This window comes from Salvelinus fontinalis, chromosome 1, assembly GCF_029448725.1.
Source record: "Salvelinus fontinalis isolate EN_2023a chromosome 1, ASM2944872v1, whole genome shotgun sequence".
Classification (NCBI taxonomy): domain Eukaryota; kingdom Metazoa; phylum Chordata; class Actinopteri; order Salmoniformes; family Salmonidae; genus Salvelinus; species Salvelinus fontinalis.
In genome coordinates, this window is record NC_074665.1 from 21,977,833 (window position 1) to 22,004,516 (window position 26,684).

General features: G+C 44.2%; 1 protein-coding gene across 4 annotated transcripts in view; it reads left to right on the top strand.

Moving 5' to 3' along the window:
• LOC129838058 (vesicle transport through interaction with t-SNAREs homolog 1A-like) overlaps positions 1-26,684 on the top strand; it is a 234,886-nt gene that overhangs the window by 9,813 nt on the left and 198,389 nt on the right. For 2 of the 4 annotated variants that reach the window (XM_055904776.1, XM_055904946.1), the window contains exons 4-5: positions 14,292-14,369; positions 20,454-20,474. In XM_055904776.1, the coding sequence (XP_055760751.1) occupies positions 14,292-14,369; positions 20,454-20,474 (99 nt within the window). The remainder of the gene's footprint in view (positions 1-14,291; positions 14,370-20,453; positions 20,475-26,684) is intronic. The other 2 variants (XM_055904864.1, XM_055905016.1) reach the window with 1 other exon arrangement.

A 26,684-nucleotide genomic window follows, 5' to 3' on the forward strand; every position in this document is an offset into this window, starting at 1 on the left:
AACTTTTAAAGTCACTTGCTCTTAACCCATATTTTAGGCTCCCTGTTTTACTTTCAAACATTACTCCCATTAGACGCAGAAATTGTGTTAAGGCCCCTCTTGGCTTTACTTTCAGGATTTGTATGGTTTTTCTTTGACTATGTTACATCTCTGAACTCTCTCTCAGCTTCCTCGGGGTTTCATTTACCTGTGGAATTTCAGTATGCATCGTTCCACTAGATACTTGTGCGGATATTTAGGATTTTCCATTCAAATGTAAAGGTAAACTGGAGGCGTCACGGTTAAAGCATTGACCAACGTGACCCGAAATAATCAACAAGCAAACACTGGGGAATTACAGGTGCCAGTGATCTGTGGCTCCACTCCTGAAAGGCTGTTAGCTCAGATTACAGAGGAGATTTCTCTTTTAGAGAGCTCTCTTTCCTCGCCATGGGCATTTAATTGGCTGATGATTAATCTTTAGCTTCTCCTGTCTCGACACTTGCCGTGGTTAATTATCGAGCAATTAACACCTGCTGTGTCGGATATTACGGCTAAGTCGCATTCCTCACATTTTTGTCTGTGCTATGCTATTTTGAGCGCGCGCTATTAGATGCGAGGATGCCCTTTGTCACCTTTTTTAAATAGCCGACATTCTCATACATTAGGAATGAAGGAGCAGAGAGTGGAGAAAGGCCATTTTGGATGTATAAAAATACATTAATCACGTAACCTTAAAATAGGAAAATATATAGGCCTAGTCACGTACCCTTCTGACAACTTTGCCTCTACCAGAAACCTGTACAGTGTGTTCATTTTAGTTTCATAGTGGAGTCAGATTAAGGCTGGTCTTCTACCAAGCACAATTCATTTAGGTGCTTTTTAATAATTGTGGATAGACTAGAACAAACCAACTTTAGTATTGCTTTTCATTTTGGTTCACTTACGATTGGTAAGCGGTATCTACCTCAGCCTGTGTGAAACCCTGTTGTTATATTGATAAACAATTTGTTTTGCTCTTAAAGTTTAAAATTTTTAGGGGAAAGGTGATGTGCATTTAAAGTGGGACCTCCCACTGCCCACTTTCACCCAGGCTCCCTGTCAACTCCCTGGTAAAGCTGCTGACTTCTCCCAAAACTGCTGATTCATCCTTAAAAGTGCAAAATGCTTCAGCCTGGCCCGGCCTCTCACTTCTCTCTCACTCCTGCAGGCCATATTCAGGCACCCTGCCCTCTCAATTTTTTTATATATAAAAAAAAGCACAGTCTTTGTTGTTCTTCCCTGGGGTGTTTCCCCCGAAACCCCATCCTCTCGTCCAGCCGCGGTTTGATGTCTTCACGCCACCAACGTGCCAGATTGAGCCCCACTTGTCTATGCCAGACGGGGCCTGAACCCCAATAACCCGGCCATCCAGACCGATGAAAGAAAAAAAAGAGAGAGAGCACGTTATCAGACGGTCATCCCGAAGGTGCATTTGTGATTTGTTTGCTGTTTGTCGGCCTCATTTTGATAATAGAGGGGTCTTAAAGCCAGAGGTCCCCTGCTGAGGGGCCTCGCATCAGCCAAAGGGGAGGCTGGCTCAACCGAACCCCCCTTCCGTTTGATAGAGGGGATGCGTTTAAGTCAGGGGAAGCAGAATGACATGCCTCTTAGCGATGCCTTTGATCAGGCACAAGAGAGGCATAATGGAGGCTTGATTTAATGAAACCTATCGGGTAAACAGACCATCTTCAAAGGTAGCTCCAAAGTTTGTCCCTCCACCGGGAGGCTAGGTCCACAGACGTCAGTGCCTTCAGAAAGTATTCATACCCCTTGACTTATTCAACATTTTGTGTTACAGCATGAATTCCAAATGGATTCAATGGATTTCTTTCTTTCACAATACCCCATAAGGACAGAGTGAACATGTTTTTAGAACTATCTCATTTACTTAAGTATTCACACCCCTGATTCAAAACATGTCAATCACTTTTGGCAGCGATTACAGCTGTGAGTCTTTCTGGGTAGGTCTCTTTAAGAGCTTTCCCCACCTGGATTGTTCAACATTTGCACACTATTATTTTCAAAATTCTTCAAGCTCTGTCAAATTTGTTGTTGATCATTGCTAGGGAACCATTTTCAGGTCTTGCCATAGATTTTAGTCTAAACTGTAACTCGGCCACTCAGGAACATTCACCATCTTCTTGGTAAGCAACTCCGGTGTATATTTGGCCTTGTGTTTTAAGTTATTATCCTGCTGAAAGGAGAATTCATCTCCCAGAGTCTGGTGGAAATCAGACTCATACGGATTTTCCTCTAGAATTTTGCCTGTGCCTAGTTCCATTCAGTTTTTTTAATTACATTTTTTTAATTCTGAAAAGGACTGGGGAGTTTAACGATTTTATAAGCATACCCATAACATGATGCAGCCACCACTATGCTTGAAAATATGGAGAGTGGTACTCAGTAACGTTTTGTATTGGATTTGCCTCAAACATAAGTTTGTATTCAGGACAAAAAGTTCATTACTTTGACATGTTTTTTTTGCGGTATGTTTTGGGTTATTTTTATTCTGTACAGGCTTCTTTCTTTTCACTCTGTCAGTTAGGTTAGTATTGTGGAGTAACTACAATGTTGTTGATCCATCCTCAGTTTTCTCCTATCCAATAAACTGTTTTAAAGTCACCATTGGCCTCGTGGTGAAATCCCTGAGCAGTTTCCTTCCTTCCTCTCTGGCAACTCAGTTAGCAAGGACACCTGTATCTTTGTAGTGACTGGGCGTATTGATACACCATCCAAAGTCTAATTAATAACATCACCAGGCTCAAAAGGATATTCGATGTCTGTTTGGTACCTTACTTTGCCAGGCATTGGAAAGCCTCTTTGGTTAAATCTGTGTCTGAAATTCACTGGCTGTAACACAACAAAACGTGGAAAAAGACAGGGGCTGTGAATACTTTTTGAAGGCACTGTAAATACACTCAACGTCCATTTGGGCTGTGCTCAGACTGCATGGACTATTGGTGACAACTGAGAGATGGGCATAATACATTTATAAACCTTTGTGTAGATATTTGAGTGTTTTCCCTTGAAAAGTGACTGTTTTAAAATGACTCAGAAGTAGCCTATAAATAGAGTAAAAGCTTGACAAGGCTTGAGTGTCAAGCTTTAGGTTTCAGAATATAAATTGAGAATATATAGCTTTTCTACCTTTTTTGGGGATTTCAGTGGGCCAAAGTGTCCAACATGAATTTACTCGAAGCTGTCTTCCCTCTTAGCTGACACCAGATGGCGATATTGTTCAAAGAATTCGAGCCAAGATGAGTTATCTGGTAGAGGTGATATTGATAAGCACGCATGTCGATCAGAAGAGCTTCTCCTGGATATATGGAGACCTGCTAAAAGAGCTGCTTCTTATCACTGTGGCCTCTGACCTTGTCTCGTCTGTGGAACTTGGAGAAGGAAGTAGTGAACAGTTTGTTGACGTGCAGGTCCTAGACTCTTAGCTGTTTTTTGGACAGAACTGTGTGTTTGTCTGTCTGCCGGTGTATATTTTCACCCCTTAGAAAATTGTCTCCAAACGTCGAAAAATGTTATTTCCTAACCTAGGCAGCTGTTCGTTTTATCTACTTTTTCCTCACACATTGACTGTTATTCCTAGAATGTTAGTTTTTTCTATTCCGCTTTTGAACCGTAAAAATGTTTGTTTGGTATATTATGTTTCAGTAGTTAAATTGAAGGTCGATTCTGGGTCAAATGGTAGATGTGGTGAAATGAATTCAAGCTCTTTGGTTTACAAAATATGCTTTTGATAAAGTTAATCTTGGTTAGACAACAGCTGTTAACAATTGTCAATTATAGAATGATTCACACATTTTTCAACCTCAATGTCAATTTCTGCAGGGTGCACAGTCAAGACAGTATCAATGGTATGAATACTGCTGCAAATTACATTTGGTCGGAATTATTGAAAAGCAATAGTCGAAATTATTGAAAAGCATAATATTTTACATTTTCTTCAACAACAACAAAATGACTTGCCACAGATAAACTATACTTTTTAATGAATGACTATTTAATGTCTATTGAAAGCTGTAATTCTGTTCACAGTGACAATAATGAAGACATTAACCATATGTCTTTTTTAATGAATTCACTCAATTACAGTTGAAGTGGAAAGCCTACAATTCCTTTGCGGTGGATTTTAAAGTGAGGAAGCACAATGATAAGATCTGTTTTTCCTGCCCAGATTATGAGAGACAGCTTGTAGGTGGATCGTGACAAACACCTTTAGACTGAATGGCTTCCAGTTTCTATCCAGGGAGATAATTAACACATTCCCAAAGCGTTTATCGAGTCAACTAGCCTTGAAATATTGAACAGTTTATTCACCTGATAGTCGGATGAATGGAATTAAGAGCCGCCCTCTGCACCAATCCCAAACGTGTAACAGCTTTTTCATATTTCATAGTCTCTTAAGTGATTATTAATGACCTTTTTAAGTGGAAAAATAAATCATTTAATGAAAACGCTTTCTGTTAGGGCAAATATTGAGTGCTCTAGCTATGCAATAAGCACCTTGGACAGTTTAGTATAGCCAATTGTGTAAAGTGGAAAATGCCTCAAATAAAACGCTCGACAAACTATGGCAACTTGGAAATGATTTGGCCTTGATCTAAAATGGATAAAAAATTGGCAAATTCCTCTCTGTACTGTCCATTGTGTATCATTGAGCAAAGTTCAAGACGCCTCGATAGGTCTGTCGACAGAATCGGAGTCTCGCATAAGCAATAACTAACTTTATTTCAGTTCCAAACCCAGCAGCACTGAGCTGTTTCTCAAAGGTCATTCATGATTGTTTGTTTTAATGAATTCAAGAATTTTATTAACTTTTCAAATATGTGAATTTTGTCTGTTTATTACCGGTACATGTATAGTCTGAATAAAACTGGCTAATATCCTTTTTTCTGAATGTGGGATATGTTTAAACTTGTCCATGATACCTTCCATAGTGTGTGATTTGAGATATTCGCTCATGGTCAAGTCACGGTCATGGAGACTAGAACCTTTTTGATACATATTTCTCCTGAAGTTTTTGATGGGCTCAGTTGGGAATCTAAGGGAGAAAAAACTCAAGTTTTTGTAAGGACATTATTGGAATGTCCTGCTGTCCTTTCAAAGCGTCATCCAGAATTCTTCACTTTGAATGGAAGATGCTTCATAATTAGCGTATTTCATATATGTTTGACGGGATATTCTACGAGCACTGTACTTAGCGCGGGTTATGGCACAGTACCATTGTAATCCAGTTTGGAGGTTCTCTGTCACTTGCCCCCTATCCTCCATTACAGCGACTTCTACAAACAAAACATGACAGACCAACATTAGCTGGGTGTTAGACACTATAAATCTCCTTAAATTGGCTCGTCTGCGCTTGCCGTTATAAACCATTTGAGTCCTCGTTGTGTACCACTAAGGAGTTAATGCAGATGACGGTTTATATGTTCGGTTGTTTAACAAGCCATCAATAGCGCCAAAGTCCAGTCTCACACCCAGATTAAAAAGATCAGATTTCTTATGGAAATCGCCCGGATTGAGGGGATTATTTTCTCTCTTTCCTCGGAGCCCAGCGCAGATTTAAGATGTAAACAAATCTATATCTTTTTCTCAGCTTATGAATTCCGCCTTTTATTTTGAAGATGTTCTACACAGCAGCTCTTCCCCGAGCTTCTTGTGGATTGGCAGTTGAAAATACTTGTTATTTTCGACAGAAAGATGGGGCTTGCAGCCTATAATGGATCAGCATCTATAGTCTCCCTGTTGGAGGAGTGTGTTTATGGTTTAGATGTAATGTAAGGGTGGTGATGGAACGGGTGAAGGACTGAGTCACCAGAAGGAGAGAAGAGAGTTCCGGTGATGGTTCTCCTACCAGGTGACGCAGGAGCTGAAGCATCGAGTAATGGCAGTATAGTGTTCTCTGCGCGCGTGATTAGTCAACCAATCACTGTGGTCAAAAACGATGTAAGTGATAGAAACGTTTGTAATGAATCTGTTTTAATTTGTCAATGATGAGTGGGATTCTTCTGTTCTGAGACGATCAACGGGTGGTATTTAACAAGAACATGCATTCCTAAATTCCCTTACAAATATTTGTATTGATACATATATTATGTGTGTGAATAGGACTGGTGGTTTGTGTATTCAATGACACAATCATTTCCTTTCGCTTATCTTGGGATCCTCTCCAAAGTGGGGTAAGTCACCCTCCCACAGACGGTGATCAGTACCTAAATGTGTCTGCCTGAAGTAAGGGCCTCGCAGGTCCTCTCTGTCCTCAGGGGCCTATGTGATTGATTGAGTGACTTGACTGAGAGAAGTCGGAAGACAGTGGGGGGGGGGGGGGGGGGGGCAGAGACATGTGAATATAATAGCACCCTTCCTCCTCCTCCCTGTACTGTCCCCCCCCCTTGTTTCAGAGCCCCGAGCCTGTCCCACAAACCAGTGTAAACCAGAAGTGACATGTGACACCCGCACCCAAGTGATGCATTGACTGACAAGCGGGACCAGAATAGGTGACACTGATTTCTTTTAAATTTGTCAGACTGGCTTAAGTATATAAAAGTCATGAAGTATTTATGAAATACATTATGAATTCATCTAGTAGGCTTGTGCTTTTCCTCTGTCTTTTGTTGTTCTTGGCTTATGCCTTTTTAACAAAAACGAGCCTAGAGAGGGAGAACTATTGACGTCCCCAGTTTTCCCTGACACTCAGTGCGTTTCCCCCAGTTAGCTCAGTGTGTTTACCCCGGGATGACATTTGTAAATGGAAACAAAGTTTCCCCCTATCGAATTGCATTTCCCTTTCTCTGGCTTAAGTGCTTCTAAATGAGAAGCGTGCAAAAGAAATACAAACTGCTTTTGGTCTTTGCGACCGACAATTGTTTAGTTTCTCGTCTGGTTCTGAAGCCTGCAGAGGAATCTTGCTGTGGCCTTGATCAGAATTACACTGGAGTGTAGAGTATGAATTAAGGATGTATTAATTTATCCCTGGCCTCTATCAGCGCATCAACTCACACCCACAGTTAGACTTTTGATGCGTACTAATTTGTACTTTTTGTGTGTGTACGTCTATACACAACCTATTGGCATCCGATGGGAGGTAAAATTGGTCTCTGTGCTGCATTCAAAATGTGATTTAAATCAGAAACCATGCTATTACTTTATTTTACACTCCTGTTTCCGCGGGTATTTACTTGGTACAAAGTTATTTTGTAATGTATACTTCCTGGTACAAATAATTCAACAACCAGTCCCGAATGGTACAAAGTGGTGTTTGTTTATTGAATTCCAAAGAAACCAAAGTGTGATTTATTAAGTGTAGTATCTAACTTAATACTGGGTAAATAGTGGACTGTGAAATGAAGTATAGCCTTATGGGTAAATCACTTCATGCTCTCAGGATGGTTTCATATGTGTAAGTACATTGTAATACATGTGGAATAGATTAAGTCAGTATATCCATAGGGAATTACTGCATTCTCCACCTGCCAACCACTATCTAATGCAGCAGTTAACATACATGGGACAGGTATTGATATCGCTTAAACTGTGTATCTACTATGCATTTTAATGTGCCCTAAGACTAGCCCTGGTGAACTTAACAGCACATACTCTAGGGGTGAGTATCTGACCTTGTTGTCGGTTTCCATGTGAGAGGTGTACAAGACCTTCGTCTGCCCTCAATTGGCTGTTTCTCATAGTTTGGACAACTGCTCTGAATTCCAACACAAAACCTGTACTCTCCCATGGAGCCGGTAAGTGTCTAGGAAAGTTCACAAGGGAACATGTTGGATTGGCTCTGCTGGAAGGTGCCTACGCACCTCCTCTGCATTAGGCACGAAGAGGTGTGGTGTATATGGCCAATATACCACGGCTAAAGGCTGTTCTTAGCCTTGTTATATTGACAATGTAACACAAACCCCTGAGGTGCCTTATTGCTATTATAAACTGGTTACCAACATAATTAGAGCAGTAAAAATACATGCTTTGTCATACCCGTGGTATACAGTCTGATATACCACGGCTGTCAGCCAATCGGCATTCAGGGCTCAAACCAGCCAGTTTATAAATAGATTTATAGCGTTAATGATGTGTCTAAGCCTCTATGCCTGATGCTCTGTTCTTATGGTAATGAGGGAGGCATTCAGTTCAGACAATGGTCACGTTACTCAGAAGAAAGGCGAGGGACAGGGGACGGTAGTCTTCTATGCATTTCCATAGACGAACGCAGTTGGACGGACGCGCGCGCACACACATTTTGTCAACAACAATATATTATGGGTCCAAATCTCTTCCTTTGTGTCTAGCTTTCAACACTTTTAGATAACACTCTGAGAATAGACATCAAACAAAGATGAATCATAAATCGAGGTCAAAAGAGAACCCTCTCCAAAGCGGAGAAAGGGTTAAAAGTGAAGGTCTTCTTTAAAAGAAAAAAAAAGAAAAAAAAGAAAGACATTTGCACGAAAAAAGAAGAGTTATCCTCAGTGGAAGGTTCAGTGAACCATATGTAGGTAGCCACAGGCTAATGGGCCGATTGGTCCCTAGCTCACCAGGTATCCCGCACCGTACGCCTCCCCCAACCACCTCCCCATACATGCACTACCTCATCACCCCCCCCCCCCCCCGCGTGCCGAAATCCCTCCTCCATTTCCCTCTAATCTCACCTTTTTCTCTGGCGCTGACCTGGGGAGGCCCCCTTTATTCCCCACTGCACGCCAGAAGCCAGCGTTGTGATCCGAGCGGGCCCCGCTCTGGTTCCTCTCGCCCGGCTGCCTCCCCGACGGCTCTCCTCTATTGATTTCTGCACCGCTGTCTGTGTGTTTGCACCGCCGATGCCCGGGCCCCGGCTTTTCTCTCCCCTCATACAGCCCGGGATTCATGCACTGGGAGAAGGAGAGAGAGAGAATGGGGAAAAATAAATAGAGAGCGAGAGAGAGGAAACCAGGCCTTTGATTTTTCATTAGGACTGCTTCCATATTTTAATATTGGGTTTAATCGGCCCTCATGCCTTAAAGAAATAACCATTTGAGACGATTCCCCCGGCCAGCAAAAAGTATATGGATATTCTTCAATCAAAGCCCCTGGAATTCGCTCTTTTGTTTAGAGTTCAGTTGCGATCCTTTCTCTCCTCTCCCGCTTGCCCACTTGCTTTGCGGTTACAGTCGTAAGGCTTATTGACGGTTCTCGGCTCTACTTAACAATAGAAACGACTTTGACAGGGAAGTCTAGCGCCCGTATTACAGTCGTGGGAGAAGGAACCATCCCCATCATAACAATGTACTGTTAAAGAAAGGCTATCCCCTGAGATCACATTTGCACAGCACAATATGTAATGATCTATAACATGATGTAATACTATGTTCTATCAATATTGTATCATTTTGCTGGGTTAAGTACAGATCATTTATTTAATCAATACATTTCGACGTTAAAAGTGTGATTTATTTTATTTTATTTTTTACCCATTTTTTTCTTTACATGTCGATTGTATTAGTATTTATGGACACACTATTATTTCTTGCTGAGATGACATGAAGGCCCTTGAAATAGATGAGTGTACGTTGTCATATGGGACAATTCCTCCACCGCCAGCCCAGTTTAAATGTGTTATACTTTTACTATTGTCTTCTTTTCCTTGATAATTTGAGATGGTGTCTTTTTTCTATTGGAGCTCATTTGAGACTCCTTTAGTCTTTTATAGCTGTGAAACATAATGCCTTGTCTGTGTTCAAGCCACAAAGCACCAACCTGTGCGTTGAGAGGCTCCATGCTGGTTTCTAAGGCTTGGCTTCCCCACTACTGTTGGAGTCATATTAGGAGGAGAACACACACACACACACACACACACACACACAGGCCAGTGAACACACACACACAAACACACGCCCTTGCCCGTACAGACCAAGGAGATTTTTCACACACACACACACGTACAGACAAAGGAGATTTTTCACACACACACGTACAGACAAAGGAGATTTTTCATACACACACACACACACACACACACACAAGACCATTTATTCCACATAAACACTCACAAGTACACACAGTCTCTGATGATAGACAAGAGTAGTGGATTTGATGACACTAAAGAGCAGAAACAAAACGAAGGCCCAGAAAACCACTCCATCACAATTGTCGCCGCTTCCCTTTATCTGATGATGTATCTAACACACAAAAAAAGAAGCACTTAGTTAATTGAACAACCTCTGCCAATTTGTTTGTCTTAAAAGAGAGGAGGAGATGTGAAAACAACAGTTGTGTGTTTGTGTGTGAGAGCTGCTCTTTGTGCCAGTGAAGTGTGTTAACCCCCTGCCAGGATGAGATGCGTTATCGAAGCCGCTGTTGTGATACTTCTGCCTGCTTAAAGGGCTCGGCTTCCTTTTAACGCCACACCGCCCTCCACCACCTCTGCCCCCACTGCTGGGGGAACTAGAAAAGAACCACTGTCACCGGTCCACAACATCACCTGGGAGCATATCATAGGGAAACAGTGATAGGAACTCGGAAGTGATTGTTTTTGTGCACTTGTGTAGTGTTTGTCCATTTAGTAGCCATGATTTATTCATGTTTTAATAGGATATTAATGACAGTACTGTAATAATAATTTAGCGTTATTATATATATATTTGAGTAAATATACTTTTAAGACTGTGTATAATGTTTTATTCCAAGCCACTTCCTCTTCAACAGGATGTGGAGCTGATTAGTAGCAAATTAAAGGTTAAATGCCAATTTGAAGCTGAGACGTCGAGTCGTGACAAAAGTGCCATTAAGTAAAAAAATATATTAAAAAAATGGCCAGCCGCTCTCCTACTGGTGAGAAAGATGTAATGAAGCACGCTTTTGTAAATTAAATATCGTTAATTACTCTTCACGCCATGCCACCAGCCGTGTGCTCGGGGTGACAATAAAGAGGGGGAAAAGTGGAGGGAAAAGCGTCTGCAGAGTAACTTCAGGGCCCCTCATTAGACTCTTCCTCTGGGTATTTTTACGCCTTTTATATCCCATCTAATGAACTGTTTACATTTTTCAGCTTTCCAGGCACCACAATTATTTGCACGTCCCTGTGTCGCTTGTGGCAACAGGCATAGAGAGGCATAGGAGAGCCCCCCCCCCCCCCCCCCAAAAAAACGTGTTTACAATAAAGATCAGTTTATTTCCTTTAAATTATTCTGATTTAGTTTTAAAAGGAGAACTTTTGAAGGCATTTTTAAAAGTGACTAATGTCCATCGGGTCTATAAAGGAAGGGTGTTTAAATGATTGTCTACTGCCTGTTTATGTAGGTTGTTGTTTGTGATTTTTGTTTATTTAGAATGATTATTTTTCCCTTTTTACTTAAAAGTAATGACGTATTAGTAAATATCTAGACATTCATACATGTACCTAAAGAGAAAACGTTCATATTTTTTTCAGAATTGCATGAATATAATTTCCAGCTTATGTGGTGTTCTTGATTAGCATATCTTACAGTAATAGGAGTTATTATGCATATATAATTACGTTTTGATGGGTTGAAGAAACTCTCTTCTCACGTCGACGTCAAGAGGTGAGACACGTGCGTTTCTGACAGAACACCAGTACATCCGTCTCACATTTGACGAGCCGCGTAGAGTTTTAAAGGCAGACGGAACACTTTGCATAAAGTTAAGATGGATCTTTGTACTTTTTTTTTTTTTTTTTTTTGCTTCCGGCAACAGAAGCAAATTCTCACCCAAGATTAGAAAAAGTGACAAAAGAAAAACCGTTCAAAAGGATTCAAAAAAGATCTCATCTCTTCTTTTCTCTGTGGCAATAAGGTATCTAATGGAAGTGCTCCTCCTCGCCTGTTTTCATGTTGTTTTAGACATTTTAATCTTCAACACGCATAAACTAGAATGAGAGATGTTCAATCAACATATTGTCTTTCTCAACTTATTTTTTATTTTTATTTCAATACATATATTTAGACCATTTGAGAGATTTTGTGAACAACCCTAGTTATTACAGATTCTGATCTACCCTGATCAAATATAAAGATCTTCATTACATTATTCTCACAAGTGGAACATAAGCCACATATATAACACAATATTATCAAATGAAGACTATATCCATTTGAGCTGCAACTATATCCATTTATTTTTCTTTTTTCTTTTATTTAGCAAAACACCCCAACCGGTAATCAAAGTCTATCAATGGGTGAGGCAGTCAATATTCCACAGCTGCTCTTGTTTTACATCAAATGAACAGGGAATAATCACTCTAAGGGTTATGGCTTGTTTTCCAGAGGGGGAATTCAAAACCACAAGTAAATGGGTAGGGAGCAGCAACAATCTCTGGTTCAGTAGCATTCGGAGTTCTTTTTATTTTCATGTTTCATTTGCGTTGCGTTCACCACGGAAGCTGTTGATACTCTTGGCGGCAACAAACAGCTATTTAGAAATGCCCCCAAAACTGTGCGGGTTTGAAGAAGACATCAGTCTCTGCGTACTAAAATCAAGCCTTCTCCCAGGCATCTAGTCTCAATTACTAGCAACCCGTCATTCCCCTAAGTTACACTGCGGCTCTTTAAGATGACGCTCCTCTAAAATGACACATGTGGGTGTTATCCCGGCAGAACACGACTCTACGCTGTGTACCGGTTGATGTTTTGTTGTCTTTGTACTCACACTAACAACTGAAAAACCCACACCTTAACTTTGTCTCAACCTGTAACCTGACAATTCTTAAGAAAGGGTTAATTATACTACCGGTTAAAAGTAGATGTAATCCTATCCAAAATCTCTTTAATGATGTGTCTGATTTTAGTTTGATCAATAATAGATTGTTCACGACACACAAAGTATACAATACATACGAAAGTGTTTTAACACAATGTAAATGATGAACATTGTATCATTCTGATTGTTTAGGCATTCCATTGTGTTTGTGCGTATGCTATGCCGGTGCTGTGTTTTTGATTTGGTCACAGTAATATCCGCTTTTCCCCGCAGTCATTCCTTTGGCGGTTTGCGCAGGTCCCCGTGGCTCAGTTGATGCCTTTAGAGACTGTGTTTATTTGGCTGCTTCTCTTTATCAAATGTATTTATTTATTTTTTATTATTAATTCGCTTGTCACCCTGGTCAATCAGATTCCCAGACAACTCGGTAATTACTCCTCAGGCTTTGGCCCTCACTGTCACGATAGCAAGACAAATCACTTTCCTGATGGTCTGTTGGTGGCTGTCCGCTCACTGGCCAAGTTTACTAGGAAAGAAAAGAAACTACGGTGTCAAATAGATTTATTTATTTTTCGGTACTTTATTTTTGTTTAACCTTTTATTTAACAAGGCAAATCAATTATTTCAATGAATGGTAAGATATACATTTCTTTGATAAAACATACTGTAGCACTGTTGAACATATACAGTAGAACTTCATTGAACTTCTAAATACAAATTCTAAAAAGGAAATGGACGAAATAAATGGGAAAATTCTTGTACATGTGGTGAAAGCAGGAGTCCCCAAAGATCTTATATGTACCAATATGTTATTTTCAGCTCAATATCTCCTGGTGTATATGATTTTTCTCTCCTCCCACGGCCCACATAGAACTCCTGTCAGGGCGTTCTGAGAAGGAGGCTTAGTGAACAGTCTCTCTTTCCACTGGTGTGCATTTTAGTTTGGAGGGCATTTGAAGAGGGTGCGTTTTTCTTTTAGTGTCTGTAAACAAGCGCTACACAGCGCCTGGTCCTTCAGCGTCGGAGGTGGCACACACTGAAGAGTGCGTGTGGAAATGTGCGTGTCGGGAATGTTTGTCATTTTTGGACATGGCGTTCCTCCCCCACCCCTTCTGAAGGGGAGAGCAAGAGAGAGCTCAAATCTGATGGAACGCCGATGGGTGATGAATTATTCCCTGTCTAAGTCCCAGCATCTGCCTTATCACAGAGCCTGCCACTGCACTGTGCTGACAGCAGTGGCAGCCCCCAGAAAATATTTAGCGCTGACAAGTGATACTTTCCTTATACATCTCCCGGCCCCTGCCCCAGTGCCGTAGTTGGTTTTATTCTTCAGATTGTGTTGATTTAAGTGTGGAAAGGGGGGCATCTTTACAATTTCAGTGGTACAAGATCACCACACACACACACACACTGCAGGTGCATGTGCTTTTTTGACATTCTGGTCCATTAGGGGGCTCTCGTGCTTAAGAAATAGCTGTTATGTTTTTCCAAGACAACTCCACTAAGGCTTATTTTTTCTCCTCTGTTTTCTCTTCCTCTCTTCTGTCTTCCTCCTCCCCTTGCAGAAAAGGTCACGTATCGCCTACAGTGATGAGGTGCGGAACGAGCTCCTGGGGGAAGACGCTGGCTCCTCTGAGAGTCAGGTAAGGCACTAATCAGGCCCCGCCAGTCCCTAGTATGGGTGGCTGGTCCCCGGGTGAGGAAGGGTCAGTGCCTCACGGGGCCTCTCCCATGGCCACCAGGGCCACTGCAGCATTGGCAACAAGTCATGTGGAAGGAACACTGTTTAATGCAAAGCTGCCCAGGGTCTGAATGGGCTCTAGGCCTGGGCCCAGCGTCTGAATGGGCTCTAGGCCTGGGCCCAGCGTCTGGGCAGCGCCAGATTGCGCCCCCCCCACACACACACACAGCTGTTCTCCAGCCGTCTGTGTACTTATCCTCTAAAAAGATCCTCCGCACACACACACTCACCTTTAAACACAATTGTGGTAACCATACAACACGGACAATCAGAATAAATAGGATTCCCAGGTTCAGTGTTTGTTTATAAGCATTAGTGTCAAAAAGTCACTGAAATGTTTGCTATTTTACTGGTTACTTGTCGCTATACAACCTTTGTTCAGTAATATTGAAAATATAATTTGATGTTTGATGAAAGGTCGTAATTCTATAATTGAAAATATAATTAAATTCATGAAAAGATGTATGTTGTATGTTTTGTAATGAACATTGAAATGTTATTGATGTTTTTATCACAACTATGATTAAGTTTGGTATATAAACAACAGATAAAAAGCTAATTAGCCATATTTCTTCCGTTGTCCCAAAATGCTAAGACAATGCAGTGAACACGGGAAATGAACAATCCCTTCAAAAACTGTATTGATTCATTCATATTGAATACGAGAAAGGAGAAAACAAGCATCTGAACTAGTGATCTTAATTGCCCAAAATATGCCACATGTTCTTTAAACTTGTGTTGTTTGGAATTCTGTCTGAGGTGCTGCATCAAAAAGGCAGGCCATCAACAGCTACGCAAACCGTCTTTTTAACGCGCGCCCTAACGCTTACCTGCACAGCTGCAACTCACAACACTGACCAGCGTATTCTGGACTAATTCTATATTATCTAGTCAACTTTGCAATAGTTGCTGTGCGTCTCAGTCATACACATAAACAAAGGGAGAAATACATACACTTGCACATTTAGTCCCTCGGTACTTTGTAAGTACAGTTAGATGATCTGAGCAGAGCTAAATAAAGTACAGGTTTTTATTGCTTCCTTATTACCATTTTAGTGATGACCCGTGAACTGCACATCTTACAAACATACCGTATGTATCGCCATCCGATATTATACATTCATATGCATATTCCCTGCAAATTAGTGAGATGCGTAAAGTGACTCTGACATTTTATACAGAAGTTGGAAGTGGATTTGCTGCCAGGACTGTCACATTCAAGACAGTGATGGTTCCTATCAAAATCTTTTCAAAGGCAAAAGGGAAAAAAATACGACCCACATTTCAAATATATATATTTCCCTTTCATTAAATACAATTGATGATGAACCCCATTATTTAAATAATTATTCATAGACCTAAGAATATTTATCATAGGAAAATAATTTGTTTAAAGAATGGAAACACGCAGACCAATGAGTTAATCTAGAAGTACAATTTAAGATGCATGCATTTTAAGATGTTTTCAGTCTTATGCTGCTCTGTTTAACAATTATATTATTATTTTAAATATAGGTTTTTAGGGAAATTGAATTTGTCCAGCATTCAAGCGCTTGAAAAATTCCTATTTTTTTGTAGAGGATGACATGTCTACAGAATGTTTGTTGTAATTTTAATTCTAATACACTTGTCTGTTTTCTCATTCGCCTTCCATTTTTGTCAAGTGATTCAATATTCCCAACACAAGGACAACTGGAAAGCAAGGGGAGACAAATTGTCCTTGAACCAGAGATAAAACTCCACATCTAGTTACACATTATACATGTATATAAGCAAAGGAAAATTGAATAGAAAGTACAAGTTATTCCAAAATAAATGGCAGGTTGGTGTTTTATTATCATTAATCTTGACCTGGAGGCAGCTCTGCAGAGTGGTCACTAGCTAGCACAGCCACAAAGTCATAATATCTTTATTTTAAATCTAACCATTAACCCTAACATTTTTACGTGTCATATTTATTTTGATCTTAACAAACTCCTCTGTCCCGGCCAATGACAAGCATCCCCATAACATGATGCTGCCGCCACACTACTTGAAAATAGAGGTTTCGCTCTGTGTTGTTTTGTATTGCATTTGACCCAATCCTGTAGTTTTTAATTTAGGCCAAAAAGTGTATTTATTTGCTGTATTACAGGGTTTTATTTCTCTGCGGGGCAATTACACAAATGTTTATGCAAAAGATACACCAGAATGGCTTTCTAAAAGGTGCTGGGTGTTCCTGAGTGGTCTAGTCTCAGACTTGACTAAAATCTGCTTAAGAAAAATCAGAGACAAGGTTTAAATATTGCTGTCCGTCAATGATACTCAACCAAAATGTACTGAGCCTGACCAATTTTGAAAAAAACAATGGATATACTGTATGTTGTGCAAATAATCTTAATGAAAAGGTTACAAAAGTGATGACTGCCAAAGGTGCTTCCACCAAGTATTAATTCAGGGGGGTGATATTTCAGTTTTTTTAATGTTTTGTTAGTTAAAGAACATTTTCCAAATTTTCTTTCATTTTGGAAATGTGGAGTAGATTTAAATTTTAAGGCAACAAAATGTGAAAAAAGTTGAAGGCTGTGTAAACTTTCTATAGGCGCTGTATATATATGCCTTCAGTAGTTGCTTCAGAACCTTAAATGCTCGAAGCATAACATTTGTACTTTTATAGGTTTAGTCTATCAGAATTGTAATGTTTGTACATTGTAAAACAAAATAATTTCTCACACTCACAAACCCACATAGTTTTTTAAAATGAAAATATTTATCTCATTTCTGTTTTAAAAACTTCTGGAGATAACACACGACTTGGTCTGGCTGTGAGTGGAGTGCTCGAACTTCAGTTAATTTTTTTTATTGAACGAGGCGGGAGCGAAAGAGAGGATGGGGAAAAGATGGGGGAGCTGGGGCAAGTCGGTCAATTTAATTCCTGACGATCTGAAAGAGGTCAGGATCATTTCATATAGCCCTGGCTGAGCAGATCATTACCAGTCGCAAATCTGTTCGTTACATGGCCAGGTTTTCTAGCTAAGTACATAGGGAGCTGTCATAAGTTCTAAAAATGACGTGTCGGCCCTGCGATAATGGCTAAAGAACGATTTAATAGAGTTCGGCATTTATTTGTTATCTGTACGCGGGCAGAGACCAAAATGGCGTTATCACTCTTCTTTTTTTAATAACGTGGTAGTCTACCGTTGCACATTCCCCCCCCCATTTTTCTTTCTCACTCGGCATGCAATTCACACACTCCGAGACACACACACACACACACACACACGGTCTACCACACACATAGTAGCTAGCGCACACATTTTTCGCACATGAACACTCTACGGAATAGTTTCGATTTCAGTCACAGCAGAAGGCTTGGCCACAAGAGATTGTGCTGGTTTGAGCCGGCATGGACCAGATTTTACAGGCTACAAAGGAAGCAGATTACCACTTGTATCGAATTCCGTATTGAATGAAAAAAAATCTTTGTTTGAAAAATCTGCTGATTATCGTAACAGAAAAATTGCAGCAGTGCGATTTTTGAATACTGGCTGGCATTAAAAAGAAATGAGGAAAGGCATTCACGGAGGCGTAATTATAACATTTACAATATTCTGTGTTTACCACTTTCTCTGGAGCAAAGCTAGCGTTGTGGGTTACGTTTTAAAAGAATGGATGCCAAAGAAAAATACATCTATATGGAGAAAAAGAAGGGAACGCCAAGCACAAAGCCTCTCATATAGTTTCAGCAAATCCTCCACGAGGACTTCCAATCGGCCAAGCAGCACAAATAAGATAGAACAACTTTTGTTTGGTCCTCATTGAATTGGACGGTAGGGCTGCGGCGTGTGATCGGCGGCTCTGGCTGGCCTGTTCAAACCCTAAATAGCCACATGTGTAGTTTTAAACTTTGCCCCCCTCAATAAGGCATTCAACGCAGGCGGTTGTGACCTTCGATATAATGGACAGTTTCCAGGCTCCAAAGTGGCCCTTTTTCTCACCGAAAGAAAGAGGGAAGAAAATCCTATTTCTTTGCAGTGTTAAAAAAAAATACGTTTGTTAGCCTGTCTGTTGCTGCCGAGTTCCCCAAGGCCAGAGCTCCCTAAAATGCAACTCTCAGCACACACAAATAAAGCTTCTTTTTTTAAAACTTTTATGTATATTTTATTCAACTCCTTTTATTTCATTCTGTCACTCGAGGGATTCTATATCGCTTGATAGTGGTGCAGTTCTACATTATTTCTCAGACCTTTTTTGTAATGTTCTTCAGATTTGCACTCCCATGGTATTTAACTTTTTTAAACTCAGAATTACGATATTTTATGATTTATATATAAATGACATATTTATAATTGGAAATCTTTTTATAATTCAATCGGGGAAAGCTTACTAAAAGTATATACGTTTCTAAACATCAATCAGACATGTTAACATTTTTACCACCCTAATTCAAAGCATAATATTTATTTTGTATATTTAAATATATTCACAATTTTTAAGGTTACTTGTCTACAAATAACCATATTATAGAATATATATATTTTTACTGAACAGTGACAGTAATATTGATGGTGCCACTCCAGATATGGCTGTTTTATTTTTTCGCTCTCTCAAATGCTAATTGTCACCCGTCAGAGTATAACGTTACATTAACGTTACACAGACGTAATTGTGCTTACATTTCTCAATGTTTGCCGACTGTGTAGCTGCTTCCTTGTTAACTCTTCGGTGTGAGTGCCTTTCAGAGGAGCCTAGCCTGTTATTCCTGACGACTGTGGCCACGACAACCAATAGTTTAACATCATTCCTACCACCAAGGCTTTTTCTTTCTTCTCAACAGTCAAGTTCATCATTTCTGATTCAAGTCCTCCTACCTCTTTTGTGAAATCATAGCAAATTATTTCAAACTAGCAAAATTCAAAATGACCACCACATACAAAGTGAGATGAGAGGGAAGTCATGTATCCCTGAGCCTCCCTTCAGATCTGCTAACCTTTAATCTCGCCCAAGAAATGGAGATAGAAAAAAATCACCTGCAACGGCTAACAAATGAAGAAACTTGTCCTTCCCCTCCTCTACTAAATCATGTTCCCATGACAAGCCCCCTCTCCATGACGTTCCGCGACATGAAGAGCAGGTTATGGAAAGCGTCCTTTTTAGTTGTGATAAAAACTCAAATTAAATTGTTGCTGTCCTCCAATGTCTCTCTCTTACATATAGAAAGTAACAACAGTATGTTATGGGAATATCTTCTATTTACCTATTTCTATTTGACATTCTCTTTCATCAAAAATGAATAACTAATCCTAAGATTCATTTTTCATGACTCCCGGTAACGGTTGTCCTGATAATAAGCTCCACCGTTATGTATGCATGTATGTATGTACAGTCTATGTATAACACAGGCGCCCTCACACGGGTATCCATACATAATCCACACAGCAGGCGTCTTATTGAGGTACATGAAATATTAACAATATGTCACCATTGATGGACACATTGCCAACAATGGAATGGTTCTACATTTCTACAATGTAGAATTAAAAAAGGCATATCTCAATATTTTTGGGGATATTTCCCTGGGATCCTGCATAGGGATATATATATATTATTCCCTCATTTAAACTTCTATGCACACTGTACTCAAACTGTATTTTCCTCCTGTACAGATTGGGATCTAGAATGCTTTTGCCATAAGTCTTGTGATGCGACTTCCTCGACGATGCAAGTTTAGACACTGCGAGTCGAGCAATCCTTTCCCTCGCGTTGTCTCATGTGACAGCGAGAGAACTTGATCTTTGCTTGTTCCAAAAAAGTCTGCGCGAGTCTCGTGTTTAGCGGCGTTTAATGTGGTTGTCTGTGATTCCTAAACGCTAAACATGCAAACGGATAAATCGTCAAGGTTAATTCTTTACCCAGCCGCATGATCTGCTTCCTGCCATGTCTTTCCTTTTTATCTTTCCCTCCCTCCCTCTTTCTCTCTCTCTCTCTCTCTGCTTTCACGTGGCAGTTGATCAAGTTACGTGAAGAGGTAAGTTCCTCTATGGCTATCCTGTCTTTTTGATTCCTTTCCATCTGAATATCGTTATGCCCTCATCTCTGCAGCCTAAAGGCCAAGGCTGTTTCTGAGGTTCTTATGAGCCTCTATGGGGATAAATTCAATGAAATATATTTTCTGTACAAATCTGAAAAGGTATTATTTCTGATAGTACACTCTTTACAAAACACATGTGGATAAAAAGGCAGGGATAAAGGACAGTGCTGAAGGGTTGAACCCCAGAAGGCCCAGATAACTATCAACGTCTTTATGCTCAGCAATCATGGCTGCTCAATATCACGCGGAATTAGTGAATTCTGCATTTTTCCCTTAAATAGCACTTCCTGTAAGCCTTGTGTAGCCATGATGTAGTAGTAATGCTATAGTTGTTGTAGTTTTGTATTTGTTATTGTAAAAAAAGAGGGTGGAGTGATCGGTTATCAGTATAATTATGATGTTAGGTACGCACCTTTTTTATATAGGGAATATTTCAATGTAATCGATGAATACATTCTGGATTGGTTCTTTTTAAAAATTTGTATCACTTCATCAAAGGAAAGCGACGTTCATATACTGTAGCTATACGACACTTTGAAATATCTTTGAAGGCTGAAAATAATCTTGTCTCAGGTTTCTATTCTCCAGCTTTTGTGTTTCTATTGGCTTGTACAGTACATGTCTTTGTTGCGTTTGGGATATGGCTGTCGTCATAGGGGGATCTAGGGGGATCGTCAATGTCGTCATAGGGGGATCTCCTATCTGCTATCCTCGCACAGCAATCTAGCACCATCAGCCCGCCACTATCTTGATGCGACCCCCCCCCCCCCCCCACCACCACCGTTACATCGCCGCCATGCTACACCTTTCCCCATAGAATACTGTTGAACAGGCACAATGCTTGCTTTTTATATTACGAGACCGACAGTAGAGGGTCTTGGATTGTCTCTTCTTCTGGTCTGAACACATGTTAACACGGGCTGGGAGGGAGCATGGCCGGTGGCCAGTGGGCTGGCTGAGAGCTGGTGTAAAAAAACACGTGCTGACATGAGATGTCATGTCACCTGATTTGGAGTTGTGGCCTGGATTCAAACAGCAAACGGTGGTGGTTTCTTCTGCTCTTCGTTTATGAGCCATTTTGCTCTGCGTGAACCTGCTGGAGTAAAATGATCATCACTCATTCTGTTAACTGACCAGGTTCCCCTCCTTCAATCGCCGTTCAGAACGAGTAACAGGACACGACTGTCAACAGGAATATCTGTTGATATATCCATTGTAACCACTACATTATTTAGAGGCACTTAGGCAACCACAAATATACATTTAAAGATGAATCGGCCATGCTTGAGCAAATCTGTTTGGAGCATCTCTTTAGGCAACACGAGACTTACTTTTCATCTGTGTGTGGATTTGTAAGGTCGTCTGTGAATGTGAATATGCCGGGTTCTTAGCGCCAGCGAATGTTTTTGTTGCGTTTCCTGGAGCTGAGCGATACTCTGCCTATCGAAGCCACCCTCCATTCATCATTTAGAACTGTGTTCTCTCCAGACTTCTTATTGTCCTCTTTCCTCCTCCTTGCCACACTGCATGCCTCAGGTCAGGTGAAACCTCTCGTTGCCTCGCCTGTCTTCCCCTGTGGAAGGCACCACGATTCAATTGGGTTTGATTCCCGCCCTCTTCACCATATCAACATGTTTTATCTACTCCCTTTTCTTCCCATTCTTCCTGCATTTTGAATCAAAGGCTGGCACAGCTTATTCACACTTAAGCCCCCCCCCCCTTTTTTTTTTAAAATTCTACTTTTTTCCTCAGCTGGAAAACATGTTTAAATATTTAGCACCCATATTCACAGCTGTTTGACACTTATAATTCCTCATCTTACAAGTTCCAAACAAAACCGCGGAGGAGATCACACAGTCCGTCTGAATCACAGCTGTCATCATTATTCACTTTGACTCCCCACCCTTATTGAAGTAATAAGGAATCATCGGAACTTTTGAAAATGGGGATGGTTACCGTCGTTTGATATTGAAAAAAGGCAGCAGAAAAAGGGGAAGGAAGAGTATTTTCGCGCTGCAGATGCATTGTTCTGCTGCTGCCAACCCCCCCCCCCCCCCCCACACACACACAAAAACATCTCATTTGTATAGTTCCTAAGAAGGCCTTTGTTGCAAATTTAGGTGTCAGATAAAAAGGCATGCATGGATACTTGGAAATGGGCAAGGGGAGTGCACCAATGCACTCGCGGACGCACAGTATTGTCTTTAAATTGTTTTGTGTTTAGCTGTATGCGAAGAAGATTCATTTAGATAACAGGCCATTATCATTTTCTCTAGGAGGTGGATGGCAGGTATTATTATTAGTATAGGTCTGTGTTTGTGTGTTTATTCTTATGGTATTTTGGTGACTCGGCTCCTCTGTCATAGCCACAGGGGTCAAGGCTTGATATATGCCATTTAGCAGATGCTTTTATCCAAAGCCACTTCTAGTCGTGTGTGTGTGTGTAAGCGCCGTGCTCTACACAGTCACACAGTTGTAGCTCACCAGGAGTGGCTAGCAACTTCCTCTTGTTTAAATGGTTAGCAGGGAAGATGCTCAAACTGACTGGGTGGCTTAGGGAAATGCACCATTTGCGTTTCTAAAGGGTGTAGGTCTGCACTGATTCCATCCTCTTGTCCCATTGCATCAGTAGAGAGATGGTTATACAGGTAAAGTGGTGTTGTTTTGGTCTGTTGTAGATTGTAGGTATTGGATTATGGATATGGTACCTGTTTAGAACTCGTATCTACAGTTGGTACTGGTTCCGTGTACAAGGACCACCCTGGTGTGTTAAGATCTCAGCATTTTTACAAATAGCTGAACCATCCTGAGGGTTTTTTATTCTACATGAATTCCTGTTGGTTGATTTTATACTTCTGATGAAGTGGTTAGAAGGCTGGTGTTGGTACTGGATCTGTGCCGGCTGGCCTGCACACTCACCCCTTCAGCTTCTGTCAGTGTCAAACCTGGCTGGGCACATTATTCTAATGAGGGAGGGAGGATGGAGGGAGAGCGGGATGGAGGGAGGCTGGAGGGAGAGCGGGATGGAGGGAGGCTGGAGGGAGAGCGGGATGGAGGGAGGCTGGAGGGAGAGCGGGATGGAGGGAGGCTGGAGAGAGAGGGGGATGGAGGGAGGCTGGAGAGAGAGGGGGATGGAGGGAGGCTGGAGGGAGAGCGGGATGGAGGGAGGCTGGAGGGAGAGCGGGATGGAGGGAGGCTGGAGGGAGAGCGGGATGGAGGGAGGCTGGAGAGAGAGCGGGATGGAGGGAGGCTGGAGAGAGAGCGGGATGGAGGGAGGCTGGAGAGAGAGCGGGATGGAGGGAGGCTGGAGAGAGAGCGGGATGGAGGGAGGCTGGAGAGAGAGCGGGATGGAGGGAGGCTGGAGAGAGAGCGGGATGGAGGGAGGCTGGAGAGAGAGCGGGATGGAGGGAGGCTGGAGAGAGAGCGGGATGGAGGGAGGCTGGAGAGAGAGCGGGATGGAGGGAGGCTGGAGAGAGAGCGGGATGGAGGGAGGCTGGAGAGAGAGCGGGATGGAGGGAGGCTGGAGAGAGAGCGGGATGGAGGGAGGCTGGAGAGAGAGCGGGATGGAGGGAGGCTGGAGAGAGAGCGGGATGGAGGGAGGCTGGAGAGAGAGCGGGATGGAGGGAGGCTGGAGAGAGAGCGGGATGGAGGGAGGCTGGAGAGAGAGCGGGATGGAGGGAGGCTGGAGAGAGAGAGCGGGATGGAGGGAGGCTGGAGAGAGAGAGCGGGATGGAGGGAGGCTGGAGAGAGAGAGCGGGATGGAGGGAGGCTGGAGAGAGAGAGCGGGATGGAGGGAGGCTGGAGAGAGAGCGGGATGGAGGGAGGCTGGAGAGAGAGCGGGATGGAGGGAGGCTGGAGAGAGAGCGGGATGGAGGGAGGCTGGAGAGAGAGCGGGATGGAGGGAGGCTGGAGAGAGAGCGGGATGGAGGGAGGCTGGAGAGAGAGCGGGATGGAGGGAGGCTGGAGAGAGAGCGGGATGGAGGGAGGCTGGAGAGAGAGCGGGATGGAGGGAGGCTGGAGAGAGAGCGGGATGGAGGGAGGCTGGAGAGAGAGCGGGATGGAGGGAGGCTGGAGAGAGAGCGGGATGGAGGGAGGCTGGAGAGAGAGCGGGATGGAGGGAGGCTGGAGAGAGAGCGGGATGGAGGGAGGCTGGAGAGAGAGCGGGATGGAGGGAGGCTGGTTGGAGGGAGGCTGGAGAGAGAGCGGGATGGAGGGAGGCTGGAGAGAGAGCGGGATGGAGGGAGGCTGGAGAGAGAGCGGGATGGAGGGAGGCTGGAGAGAGAGGGGGAGAGAGAGGCAGGAGAGAGAGAGGGGGAGAGAGGCAGGAGAGAGAGAGGGGGAGAGAGGCAGGAGAGAGAGAGGGGGAGAGACGCAGGAGAGAGAGAGGGGGAGAGAGGCAGGAGAGAGAGAGGGGCAGGGAGGGAAGCTGGAGAGGGAGGGAGGGAGGGAGGCTGGAGAGGGAGGGAGGGAGGGAGGCTGGAGAGGGAGGGAGGGAGGGAGGCTGGAGAGGGAGGGAGGGAGGGAGGCTGGAGAGGGAGGGAGGGAGGGAGGGAGGGAGGCTGGAGAGGGAGGGAGGGAGGGAGGCTGGAGAGGGAGGGAGGGAGGGAGGGAGGCTGGAGAGGGAGGGAGGGAGGGAGGCTGGAGAGGGAGGGAGGGAGGGAGGCTGGAGAGGGAGGGAGGGAGGGAGGCTGGAGAGGGAGGGAGGGAGGCTGGAGAGGGAGTGGGAGGGAGGCTAGAGAGGGAGACAGACTGACAGGCTGGAGGGAGGGAGGGAGACGGGGGAGACAGGCAGACGGGGGAGACAGGCAGACGGGGGAGACAGGCAGACGGGGGGGGGAGACAGGCAGACGTGGAGGGAGACGGACGGACCGACGTGGAGGGAGACGGACGGACGGACGGGGAGGGAGACGGACGGACGGACGGGGAGGGAGACGGACGGACGGACGGGGAGGGAGACGGACGGACGGACGGGGAGGGAGACGGACGGACGGACGGGGAGGGAGACGGACGGACGGACGGGGAGGGAGACGGACGGACGGACGGGGAGGGAGACGGACGGACGGACGGGGAGGGAGACGGACGGACGGACGGGGAGGGAGACGGACGGACGGACGGACGGGGGAGACGGACGGACGGACGGGGGAGACGGACGGACGGACGGGGAGGGAGACGGACGGACGGACGGACGGGGAGGGAGGGAGGGAGACGGACGGACGGACGGGGAGGGAGGGAGACGGACGGACGGACGGACGGACGGGGAGGGAGACGGACGGACGGACGGACGGGGAGGGAGACGGACGGGGAGGGAGACGGACGGGGAGGGAGGGAGACGGACGGGGAGGGAGGGAGACGGACGGGGAGGGAGACGGACGGGGAGGGAGACGGACGGGGAGGGAGACGGACGGACAGACGGGGGAGACGGACGGACAGACGGGGGAGACGGACGGACAGACGGGGGAGACGGACGGACAGACGGGGGAGACGGACGGACAGACGGACAGACGGGGAGGGAGACGGACGGACAGACGGGGAGGGAGACAGACGGACAGACGGGGGAGACAGACGGACAGACGGGGGAGACAGACGGACGGACGGACGGACGGGCGGTCGAGACGGACGGACGGACGGACGGGGGAGACGGACGGACAGGCGGGGGAGACGGACGGACAGGCGGGGGAGACGGACGGACAGGCGGGGGAGACGGACGGACAGACGGGGGAGACGGACGGACAGACGGGGGAGACGGACGGACAGGCGGGGGAGACGGACGGACAGGCGGGGGAGACGGACGGACAGGCGGGGGAGACGGACGGACAGGCGGGGGAGACGGACGGACAGGCGGGGGAGACGGACGGACAGGCGGGGGAGACGGACGGACAGGCGGGGGAGACGGACGGACAGGCGGGGGAGACGGACGGACAGGCGGGGGAGACGGACGGACAGACGGGGGAGACGGACGGAGGAGGGAGACGGACGGACAGGCGGAGGAGGGAGACAGGCGGAGGAGGGAGACAGGCGGAGGAGGGAGACAGGCGGAGGAGGGAGACAGGCGGAGGAGGGAGACAGGCGGAGGGAGGGAGACAGGCGGAGGGAGGGAGACAGGCGGAGGGAGGGAGGGAGGGAGACAGGCAGAGGGAGGGAGGGAGG